The sequence below is a fragment of the Montipora capricornis genome, chromosome 9, assembly GCF_036669925.1.
Source record: "Montipora capricornis isolate CH-2021 chromosome 9, ASM3666992v2, whole genome shotgun sequence".
Classification (NCBI taxonomy): Eukaryota; Metazoa; Cnidaria; class Anthozoa; order Scleractinia; family Acroporidae; genus Montipora; species Montipora capricornis.
In genome coordinates, this window is record NC_090891.1 from 32402273 (window position 1) to 32414772 (window position 12500).

The window sequence follows — 12500 nt, forward strand, 5'->3', positions numbered from 1 at the left end:
AGTAACATCGCAGGGGACAGAGGCTGCGGGTCATCTGTGTCGGACGGCAGTGCTGCTATCGGCCTGGCGTTCACAATGGCTACAACTTCAGCCATCAGAGTCACCAGCAATTCGTGTGTAAGCTGACTCTGACCTAACTCAGCGAACATAGCATCCAATACACGGCGAATTGTATTAATCTGCCTCTCCCACACACCGCCAAAATGTGATGCATGGGGAGGGTTAAACTCCCACTTGCAACCGCACTAAGTTACGAACTTCTCCACTTTCTTCTCATCTAACTCGGATGCCGCTGCGTCAAGCTCCGTCTTAGCTCCAACGAAATTTGTACCCCGGTCGCACCTGAGGAGTTTAGCGTGGCCTCGTAGTGCGAAGAACCTCCTCAATGCACAGATAAAGGCACTGGAGTCCATAGCTTCTAAGATTTCGATGTGGATGGCTCTGCTGCTCAGGCACGTGAACACTAGGCCCCAACGCTTGGCGTTTACTCCTCCTCTTCTAGTCTTACGCGTTTGCACCGCCCAGGGGCCAAAGACATCAAATCCTACGTTGGTAAAGGGGGGACAGACTTCAGTTCTATCTAGCGGGAGGTCGGCCATACGCTGTTCTAGGTGTGGTCCTCTCAGCTTCTTACAAAGGACGCAGGCTCCGATGACCTTTTTGACTACGTCATGGCCTCCAATAAGCCAGAACCCTGCTTGTCTAATTGCACCTCCGGTAATCTGTCTCCCTTGGTGGTGTACTTCATGATGATAGTGTTTAGCTATTAGCTGTGAGACATAGTGACGCTTCGGTAGTATGATCGGGTGCTTCTCATTATACTCCATCCGAGCTCTCCTTAATCTGCCTCCTCTGAGTTTGCCTTGTGTATTACGCGCTTCGCTCCTGAGGTTAACACTTTCTGCTTTAACGTCTCTCCGGTGTTTGAATTCTGTGACAATGACAATTAGGTTAGTGACTGCTCGCTGCTGAGATTTTAATGAAGAGAATTTCTTGAACCTCCCTGCTCCAAGGCCTGGCTCTTCCTCTTCGTGCGTATTTACACTGGCGCTGAACACTGCTTTTCGCATTTCAGGATCGCTTGCGCCGAGCGCGAACGTTTCATTGGTTGGGAGGGTTCTCTCCGGTTTGCATAGGAATTCCGGGCCTACCAGCCAGTTCGTCTCCATTAGCTTGCTTGAGGGAACTCCGCGCGTTGCTAGGTCCGCCGGGTTCAAATCGGTCTCCACATATCTTCACTGTTCCGGGGTAGACATGCTCCTAATCAGCTCGACTCGGTTGGCTACGTACACATAGAACCGTCGACTCTCGTTGGTAACGTAGCCGAGTCCCACTTTCGAATCGGTGTAGTATATCACATCAGAAATCTTCAGATCGATTTCTTTTAGAACTCTCTGGGCTGCTTGAACAGCCAAGACCGCTCCGCACAGTTCTAGACGCGGTATATTCGTCGGATTTAACGGGGCGACTTTTGCTTGGCCGTAGACGAGAGCTATAGTCACTTCGTTTGCTTCGTTGAACTGGCGAAGGTAGACTGCGGCTCCAATAGCGTCCTGACTTGCGTCGGAAAAGGCGTGTAGCTCCGCTCTTGTCATGCTGCCGAAATCTTTAGGGCGGTAACAGCGAGACACAGAAAGGTTCTGCAACTCTACGAGAGAGTCTCTCCAACGCGTCCACCGATTTATCATCGTGGTAGGCAGAGGGTCGTCCCAGGCCAGGGGGGTATTGTTCTCCTTTGTCCGTTCTCCCATAAGGACAACCTGCTGCAGTATTTTTCTCCCTTCGAGCATAACAGGTACTGCGAAGCTAAGCGGGTCGTACACAGAGTTGACGATGGACAATACTCCTCTCCTTGTAAATGGCTTTTCCGGCAAGGATACCTTAAAGGTGAAGGCGTCCGTCTCCAGGTCCCAGAATACCCCGTGTGAGCGTTGAGCTGGCAAGCTGTCGTGGCGTAAATCCAGGTCACGCACGTCCTTTGCTCGGTCTTCGGCCGGGAAGGCTTTCATGACTTCCACAGAGTTAGAAACTACTTTGTGAAGTCGAAGGTTAGCTGTGGCTAGGGTGGCTTGTGCACTCTTAACCAGGTCTGTCGCTCCTTGAATAGCTGAAAGCGAGGTCAAACCATCATGGACGTAAAAGTTACGGCAAATGAACTTTTTGGCCTCCTCGCCGTACTCCTCCTCGCCGTCAATGGCTGTTCTGCGTAGGCCGTAGGTAGCGACTGCGGGACTAGGTCCATTGCCAAATAGGTGTACATTCATCCGATATTCTATGATGGGCTTTGACGGATCGTTATTCTCGAACCATAGGAAACGAAGGAAGTCTCTATGTGGTGGGTCAACGTAGAATGAATGAAACATTTGCTCGACGTCGCACATCACTGCTATATTCTCCTTGCGAAAGCGCATGAGGACTCCAATAAGGTTTTTCATCAGGTCAGGGCCAGATAAAAGTACTTTGTTCAATGAAATTCCACCAAACTCCCAACTGGAATCGAATACGACGCGAATAGTGCGCTTTGAATTGTGATAAGTCGCAAAATGCGGTAAGTACCAGGAACGGCGGGGAGGGGACGGGACTTCTTTACTTGGGATAGCTGAGGCGTGGCCTTTGTCGATTATTTTTCCCACAAACTCTAGATAGTCTGCTTTCATTTCGGGTTTCCTGGCAAATGTCTTGAGAAGCCCTTGTAGGCGCTGCATTGCTTGATCTCGATTGTTTGGCATAGTCTGGGGCTCGTTACGGAACGGTAGGGGCATCTCCCAGTTTCCCTTTGCATCCTTGTGTATATCCCTATCCAGTATCTCTAGAAACTTGCGGTCCTCGCGGGAGAGACCAGGCTCGTTGTCATCTCGTGTCTTCCTAAATATGTCGTCAGTGGCACGCTCCAAGAGGGGGTCTGTAACCTTGATCTGGTTGGGGCAAGGTACTAGCTCGTAAATTCTGCTTCCGGTGTCAGGTTCTTTCTCCGTAACAGTGGACAGGCTGGTGAGGTGAGTGAGGACGTGTGCGGGACCAATGGCGAAGTCAAGGCACATCTGACCACTGATGTTCCAGCCGAGGGCCAGTCGCTGGGCCCAGGGGGCTCCTTTCGGGCCATTTCTGAACTCCCTGACTTTTAAAAGCTCCGGTGCGTCTCGGCCAAGTAGGAGGTGAATCTTGGCTGTCTCGTTTATGGGAGGTATTTCGTGCACTATGGCCTTTAGATGTGGGAAACTCCTCGCTATGTCTGGGGTAGGGATTTCGCTCTTGTCTTGTGGGATGGTATCGCACTCGGTGAGGGTCGGCGCGGCGAACTCTGCTCCGCTAAGTGAACGTACTGTAATGCCTGCCACCCTTCGACCATACTTCTCCTCTTTCTCACCGCTGCACGTGGACAAGAAGTATTTTTCTAAGGGTCCGTCCGCTCCAAGGTCGTCGGCTAGTTCACTAGTGACGAGGGAACTGTTGATCTGCTCATCAACGATAGCATAGACGCGCTTAGCGAGGTGTGGGTTACGCCGGCTATAGACGTCCACGAGCAGAGTTTTGCTGCAGGACACGCCTCCTGTAGGTCCACAGAGTACGGTACATTTTGGGTTGACTGCTTCATTCTCCGGTTTAGAAGGTGGCCGCTTCTCCTTATGCAATACGGCGCTGTGGCGCTTGTCTCTGCAGATAGCGCACTGTACCGGGGTGTTACACCGGCTCGCGACGTGGTAGGGGCTGAAACAGCGAAAGCATAGGTGGGCGTCTTTAATCCACTCCGTACGTTCTTCCAGGGGTTTCGCTGTGAACGCCTTACACTCCTGCAGATCGTGTCCGTCCCTTTCGTGATACGGGCAATGTTTAGTCTTATTTTCTCTTTTTTCAGGGGCCTCTCTCCTATCCTCTCCGGCGCCGTCCTTTCCAGCTGCGGGCTGAGTCTCCGTTTTAAGCGTTTTCTTTTCTTTGCGTGGTTTAGGTGTTGAAACCTGGGTGGGGCTGGCTGCTTAACCGACCAGAACGTTTGGATCGTTCTTTATCTTTGATTGCTCCTGGACTATTTTAGAAAATCTGGAGAAGGGGGGATACGCTCTGCCGTTGCTGTTCGAGTTACAGGCTATTTCTTTCTCCCATTTGGCGCGGATAAACCCCGGCAACTTCTCGGTTATTGGTTGCATGGCGTTAGGATGGTTGAGGCACGCAAGTCCGGGAAGATAAGTCACTTGACTTTCGATATCCGCGCAAAGATCTGCGAACAGCTGCAGATTATCGTGTTCTCGCTCACCAAAGGTCGCCGCGTCCCGTAATCGCTCCAACAATGTATTACTAATCACGGCGACGCTACCGAAACGCCTCTCTAGTTCGTCCCACAACTCCTTTAGTAACGCAACGGGGTCGCACATTCGCCGCTTCCGGTAGTTATCAACTAGGCGTTGTGGACTTCCGCTAGTAAAGCTTCTTAAATAGTTTATCTCCTGAGTTGGGGATACATCAGCGTCTAACAGCATAGCTTTGAAGGCGGTTTTCCAGGGATGGAAGAGGGTAGGGTCCCCAGAGAATATGTCAGGGTGGCATTTTGGGAGATTTTGTCTCGATAGGCCGGCAACAATCTCGTACCCAGAGTCCTCGGGCTTTTTGGCCAGCGGGTGAGCGCCCGGAGAGACTCTGGGATAATCGATTTGAACTATATTTTTGATTGGCCGCTTGTGTAACAATGGCAGTCCGACAGGAAGTCGGTAAGTAATTCGGAAGCCCCAGAATTTGGAGGGAGATTCAAAATCTAAAACAAGTTTCAGTGCTGATTGATTTTTTCTACCTCAGAAATATATAAATCACAAAAATGATAAAACGACGAGGTTTGAATTATGTCATATACCGTACGGGAATTTTCCCACGCTGCTAAAACTGCTAAAAAGTGATTACTGTTGCTGTTACAAAAGTACCGTGGGAAAACATTACATCAGTCTCTTTGAGGAGAAATCCGTGGAATAAGGTCTTGTCGAAGCCATTCAGAATTACGGAAACATCAACTTGTAGAAGAAGAGGACATTTGTGTCGTTTCCACAAAAAAAATTTGTCGATCGTGTTGCTTGCACGATGGCATTCTCATTGCATTCTGTACGGTGGAATGTACGCTGAAACACCAAAAATACACTCACCGAAAGCGTCAGAGGTTTCATCTTCACTTGCTCTTACAGCAAGCCAATCATCATTTCTCCAGTTTCTTTGTGTGTAAGGCTAAAATTCTTGTTTCTCAAACACTTTCAACCCGCCATTTCTACTGTTAACGGTTTTCTCTTTTCTGCTTCCGTTTAAACTCAACCATACGTCATAAGACGGGAACCCACGTTTTCTGGGAAAATGGAGTCGATTATCCCAGAGTCTCTCCGGGCGCTCACCCGCTGGCCAAAAAGCCCGAGGACTCTGGGTACGAGATTGGGCCGGCAACTATCTGTCGATTTGCGACTGTAAGCGAATCTATCAGCTGACTTCCGGTGATATCTTTCAAAGGGGTCGAGGATATAAGTGGTTATCGATTGAAAATGGTATTTTGTGCACTACACAATCTTCATCTGTGGGTTGCTGCCGAGGCAGATCTGGTGTTTTGGACGCGAAGTTCAGGGAGGAGATGTGTTTTCTCTGATTTTCTTTGCGCCTTAAGAGTCCTCATGGGCCCGATGAGGATAAGTAAGTAAGTAAGTTTGCGCGTGAAACAAAGAACACTCTCACAGAATACGTCTTCGGGGGTGGGGCGCAATGGGAGCATTATTTGTTTTGGCGTGCGTAACGGCTCGTGATTTCGCTCGGAACGTGATACCTTTCCCGTGGTTAGGGGGTTGGAATGTACCCACTGGGTGGTCCTCTCCTCTGCTTTGATTTTGGTAACTTCTAACTCTGGTAATTTGAAATCTTTTTCAAGTTCTTCGTCTAGAAGAGCCTCCTCGAAAACTTTAAGTTTAGCGTTCGCCATTGCGGCTTTTTTGTCTGCTCCCAGAATCGCGATCTCCCTTTCGAATTGCGCTATCTCCCGTTTTCGAATTTTCTGCGCTTCTGCTTCGCGTGTCCTGCGTTCAAATTCTTTTTGCGCTATGAGCCGCGTGTACTGAGCTTCTTCTCTTGCCGCTTTAGCTTCGGCTAGCGCTTGCAATCTAGCGGTAGCGCTGCTAGTTTTGGAGGCTGACGAATGGCGCGAGGAAAAGACGAGAACACACAGATCTTGTCTCCAACAGTTTGTTGGATTGTCTAGTAATTCTATTCTTTAGGCTGTCTAAAAGTAAGAGGGCTCGGTTAAGGGTCTCGTTCTCTTCACTAAGTTGAGCCTCTTCTAAGTAATCGCCGCGTGAATCTTGCTCGTACAGGCAAATTAACTCCTGCAACAATCTTCCAAACTCCTCCGAGGCGAGCGTAAGGTCACGCGCTACAGTATCAATATGGCTGTCATCACTTAGCCCTTCTACTGATTGCATAACACTAAGGAGCTTTTTACGCGATTTAAGGATTTGCCTCCGTTTAAGTTCTACCGCGCTTTATAGAGCCTTTTGTGTGGGTCTCCTCTCCCTTTTGCTCCTGGCTCCGCTCTCCTTCGCTCCTTCTACGTTCAGCCATTCTTTTTCCTGGGTACTTGATAGGCCCGGCGAAATCTACTCCCACAACTTCAAATACACCAGCTGCCTTTGTTCTCTCTTGTGGCTCGTCATTCTCGATGGCTCCGGGTTTAAAGTATGATACCGCTTACCTCCATTCGTTGATTTTATCCTCAGACCTTTCACTGTCGCGTACCCAGTGCAGCGGACACGGGATGTTGTGCACTGGAGATCGGGAAGTGTCAACCACAGTATAGAACTCAACAGCACAAGTTGACTCAACAGCGTTTAATTTGAACACCAACTCGTCTGAATTATTGTACACATGCGGTGAAAGACTAATCACAAAGGAAACAAATTGAAAGCAAAACGAAAGCTACATATAATAGGCTGAAACTTACGTCTGATCCTGTTTAAAGGGCTAAAGAAGCTCCAACGTTTCGTAACTCCGAAAAAGATAAAACTGCTCTGAAAACACCAGTGTTGCTCCGTAGATCTTCTAACTCCAACTCCACAAAAACTTAAGGGGCGTTCTCTGATAAGGGTACAATTCATGTGTACAGTTGTAACACCGGTTAAAAATCACGGGCACGGCTAGTTAAACAATTGATTCAGCCTGTGAAAAATACTACTTGAAGATAGGCCCGCAAAAGTCGATAAATGAAACAGGACAGAAACGAATCCTATCCAAGTCAGAACAAAAGCTTAATTACGTAATCAAGTTCTCTTCGATTCAATGTTCATTGTTCATGACACTGAGAGTTTTGAAGCAAGCAACAGTGGACAATTTTCCTGTCGGTGTACGTTGGATCAGTGGCTTGATCTGATCGGCGTTATTTCAAAATGAGAAACGAAATGTGAACAGGATTCCACTGTCATCCGAGGGTGTCGGCAGGTCCCGTGCTTGGCATTTCCGCTCAAGACGCCCACAAAATCAAACGGAACTAAACGTCTCATATCAAAAACTAAAGTATTTAAAGCAGTTTCAAAAGTGAATGCAAGCAACTAAAAGAAATTATCTTTGGCAGAAAAACTGTGTAATTAAATTAACTCAGAACACGCGATGTCAGCTAGAATAGACACATTGGATTAAGCGTAGCTATGTTTTATCAATGAACTATCCAAAGAAAGATGAACTATTGCAAAATTAATTCCTACTTCATCAAAGTAATGTTGTCATTAAGTCGTTGATAGTTAATTTACATCAAAGGCAAATAAATCTTTCCTTAACTCTTTACACCTACTAGAGTAATGGTGAGAAAGGAGTTAGGTCACATACAGACAAGACACGAAGCAAGACAAGATTTTATGGGGATTCCAGGTGCGTAGGGATAAGAAACTACATTGGTAAAAATCATAATCCTACCTGTTTATATTAGCCTGGTTTAGAAGTTTTGTTTTAAGATTTCTTTGATCGCTGTATGCCGACTAGAATCAATCTTGGTCGTTCTGCAGGTTCTGTAACTTGGCTTGAATGGGGAGGGACTTTTTATCTACATGTACAAAACTATGACGAAATTTACTGAAACTGAAACGCTACACCCAGGAATATAGTTGTCACTTGGCAGTGATTATTCCGGTCACCTCTCGACCTCTCTTATTTTGGGGATGTTGAATGTTGCTATATGGTGTTCCATCTCCGCCAAAAATCAACTTTGCAAAGCAACATTCAACTTTATCATACAACTTTCAACTTCACTTTTCAACAACCAACTGTAACAAATACAACATTCAACTTCACTTGATAACTTTCATTTTCAACGTATGAAACATTCAACTCTATCATACAACTTTCAACTTTACATGTCAACAGTCGAATGTGTCAAACAACTTTCAACTTCACTTTTCGACAACCAGCTTTAACAAATAGATCATTCAACTTCAGTTGATAACTTTCATTTCAACGTATGAAACATGCAACTTGATCATACAACTTTCAACTTTTGAGTTCACAACCAAACATCAGTGATAACAATGGGGGTGACAGGCCTACACAACTCCTATCCACGTGTTTTAGCCAGCTTAGAGTTTTTCTCGAACGAGTATATATTTTGAGGATCTGCCCCTTTTGTATGAAACGATTGGGGGATCTTGAAATATTTCGCTAAGTAGCGGTTGTTGCTGGATTAAGTGTCATTTTTGCACGAGTATTTGTTTAAGATTAGGCACCGTAGGGTGGTATTGTGTGACAAAGGACAAAATTCGCTTATGTATTTGCATTTCTGTAGGAGAGCTTGTTTCCTGTTTTCAAATGTGATATGTGAGAGTGTAGCGGTAATAAGGCTTTCTGAGTATCCTCGTTCAATAAGACTTGCACTAAAATGGGCGATTTTAGTCTTGAATTCATTTTCAGAGGAGTTTGTACGGAGAAGTCTCAGTGCTTCGCCCTTGATGAAGCCCTTTTTGACCTCTAGGGGGTGGCAGCTTGAGAAATGCGTATACTGAAATGTTTCAGTAGGTTTGAAATGCGTTTCTATATCTAATATAGATTTTTCAGCGAATCGTTCGCCTTTGAAAATGCTTGTGTCAAGGAACGTAATCTTGCTATTCTTGGATTTCACATGACGTCACGGCCGCCATGTTGGTGTCCCCAAACAATGAAATGGTGGCCATGTTGGTGTCGCAATCCGATCCTCCGGGAATTGAAAGCTATTATTATGCTAACGTCTTCTTTTGTTTTCGTTGAAAAACATGGCTGTTGATCACGTGAGTGAAAACCAACAATTTGCTGCGGTTCGAAAGAGTAGCAGCAAATTAACGTTTTCACGGTCCACCGAAGTTTTGACAGTTGCCTTGGCAACATCAGAGTTGAAAGCATGTGCTGGCGGGATTTTGCTGAGGGGAATCATTCTACACTGGCAACGCTGCAGCCTTCAGGTTCTTGTTTAATTTTATTTACTAATGTACTTTCTCATTCTGGTTTCATCTTCATGTAATTTTGATAAACCTTTCTCCCTCAAGGTCATTGTTAAGTGCCTGGTTCTGTATTCGGGAGGGATCAGGTTTCCTCCAAAAGAAAGGGGGTTTTTCCTGACGGGCAGCAGGCACGTTAGTTTATCATGCAGCTGTTACACGCATACTTCGTGTATCACGTCTGGAGTTACAATCAATAAAGTGGGTCTGTTGCTCGGCAGAAGCCGGGCTATATCTGTGTGGGGCCCTAATCTTGTGCAGCAGCCAGTATCCTATTTACCAGTGAAAAGTTGTTTATTGTATGATTGAGGGTATAGGGTAAACTTAGTATATGATATTTCAGCCGTAAACTTGAGGGCTGTCTTTATTGAAAGGGTCGTATGTCTTGCACACTGTCTCAACTCTCTCCTCCTGAGGTATATTTGTGTATAGGTTAGTCACGTCCATCGAGACAAGGATTGCATTTGGTGGCACTCTTATTGTTTCTATGTTTTAGCCAGCTTAGAGTTTGGCTCGAACAAGTATATCTGATGACATGTGACGGTCCAGGATTAGCTGTGACAGCTGTAGTATTACCTAAAAAATTCAGGAAACATTGGATTATATAACGTAGAACAAAACATGAGCGTAAAACAGTCTATCTGCCACCTGAAGAAGGGTATCTCGCAAATTATTTAATTGCCTATTATTGGCTTCCATGAGTCTTGGAAGATCAATATTTATGAGATTGCGAAGAACAAAAGCACGTGGAAATGAATGGCGCGAGAATACAGGAAATTTTCGCTGACGTCATATCTCCGACCGACATCCCATAATTTTTGGCGGATTTGGTCTCGATTTCAGAGAACTCAATATTCAAGATTGCAGGATACAAGGATCGACATTGGAGCGAACAGTCACAAAGGGTGCAATATCATTGAACGCCATATTGCAAAGAACGACCGTGTTGTTAAACGAAAATTCCGGATTGTCAACCCGATTGATAAATTGCAATCTCTCATGATCGATGTTCAGTTGTCAACTCAAATGTTCAGGGGCACCGAACGACCAATTTGTTGTAAATTGTATTATTATACCCCAGTTAATGAAAATAAATGTTATTAAGGCATTTTCAGGTATTCTTCAGTGTTGCTGGCAAAAAAAATATCTGTTTCTTTTTCCCAGCAAGACACACAAGAAATTTTCCAGCCAGCTAGATAAAATTGGTTGGTTTCCCAGCCAGGAATTCCGCGCGCTTTCAAAATCGACCGAACAAAAGCGACAAAACCGGGACAAAACAGGTTTTTTCCGCAAGCGCAATCACTCTGACCAGCCGTCGTATGTTTGGGACTATTCTCTGGGACTCTGGGAGAGGGAAAGGGTTCTTCTTCTTCTTTTTTTTTTTTTTTAGTCGTCCTTATTCTTCAGAGTTTCGAAAGCCAGCTCGGGTTGAAATGCTAGAAAAAGTCAGTAATTCCCAGGCAAAACCTCTATCAAAAACAAAATTTCCCAGCCAGCTAATCGAAACACCTGTATTTTTGCCAGCCAGCAAGATTCCTCTGGGGAACAGATAATGTGAGGAACAGATTCGTTGGGTGCCCCTGAATGTTCAATGCTGCGTTCATTCCTGAGTAGTCACTCTTACAATTTAAAGTGTGAAGTTCAATGTTGTAGGCTCTGCTGTCGACTGTTGACATGTAAAGTTGAAAGTTGTATGATAACGTTGAATGTTTCATCCGTTGAAAATGAAAGTTATCAAGTGAAGTTGAATGTTGTATTTGTTACAGTTGGTTGTCGAAAAGTGAAGTTGAAAGTTGTTTGACACATTCGACTGTTGACATGTAAAGTTGAAAGTTGTATGATAGAGTTAAATGTTTCATACGTTGAAAATGAAAGTTGATAAAGTTGAATGTTGCTTTGCAAAGTTGATTTTTGGCGGAGATGGAACACCATAGCTGAAAGTCACGAAAGTAGGAAAACACTTTAATTGGCTTTGTAATCATGTATGAACCTGCAAAGCGGAAGCCTACGATGTAAGAGATTCTAAGAAGCTTACACAAAATCATGATGATAAACTCGAGAAAACAAAACGATAAATAATCGTGTCCGTGTAGAACATCACGAAAAAAATGCATGAAAATAACATTGAAATTTGGTCGAGTTTAATTAAGAATAAAATACAAACAGTGGAGATAAACATTAAAAAAATGCATTTTATAATAACTTGACATAAAGTTTTCTTATATACGAAATAAAGAGATATGGGTACTATATTACAATATGAAAAACGATCTTGACAAGAAAGCGTTGACAGTTGTTGATTGTTACTAATATAATAACAACCTCTCACTGCCAACGTTGACCGGTCAACGTTTAAATTCATAGAGGGCTTGTGCTTTAGCTCCTGGATTTTCCATGTCTCTTTTACTTTACAATGATAAGACCTGATAATCCGATGCAATAATATCAAAATTATCCCAACTGATTTTGTGTCCAGTCGTTGAATTCCTGGGACTTTCTGCCCTAATCGCGCGATTTTATTGGCTTCAGTTTGATCCCTAGCAATGTGTCGATTATATTGCATGCCTTAATTAGCCTCACTGGGAATGACGTAGGGTAACTTGTGACCATCATGACTGAAACTGAAACTGAAACTGAAAACTTTATTTATACTGGAGCTTATCAGGCTCCTATCTTAAGTAGCTAACGAGTCGAGTATAATACTAAAAAAAAAAAGAATTAAACTATTTAAATCATGAAATACACGTTATTCTAAAATGGCCGTTACTGCTACCCCTACTGGTTCCAATTTTTGTCTCGTCAGCGTATTCGTTTAATTTAAATGTTTTGGAGCTCTGATACCTACACATACATACGAATATCGGTCGTTTCGGCTACGGGTCATTTCGCCTTCGGTCAGTTCGCCTACGCCTGATATGTCAGTTTGTCTACGTCTTTGGCTCTTTTGAATACTATGACAATCATTAATTAAGAACGTTTGATGCACGATCAACAGCAAACTTCACAGAAGAATCTAAAATTGTGGCCGAAGGCGAC

The 12500-nt window shown here is 44.6% G+C and overlaps 3 protein-coding genes across 3 annotated transcripts in view; all 3 read right to left on the reverse strand.

Annotated features, from left to right (window-relative positions):
- LOC138017528 (uncharacterized) overlaps positions 1-149 on the reverse strand; it is a 537-nt gene extending 388 nt beyond the window's left edge. Inside the window, exon 1 of the mRNA XM_068864591.1 lies at positions 1-149. This exon is cut by the window's left edge and continues 388 nt beyond it. Within this exon, the coding sequence (XP_068720692.1) occupies positions 1-149 (149 nt within the window).
- The window catches only part of LOC138016139 (uncharacterized), a 21462-nt gene extending 13389 nt beyond the window's left edge, over positions 1-8073 (reverse strand). Inside the window, exon 1 of the mRNA XM_068863325.1 lies at positions 7918-8073. The gene's annotated coding sequence lies outside the window, so the exon portion shown is untranslated. The remainder of the gene's footprint in view (positions 1-7917) is intronic.
- On the reverse strand, positions 1236-4549 carry LOC138015852 (uncharacterized). The gene has a single exon (XM_068862973.1). The coding sequence runs from the start codon at positions 3039-3041 to the stop codon at positions 1236-1238; it is 1806 nt and encodes a 601-aa protein (XP_068719074.1). The 5' UTR covers positions 3042-4549.
- Positions 8074-12500: the final 4427 nt, after the last annotated feature.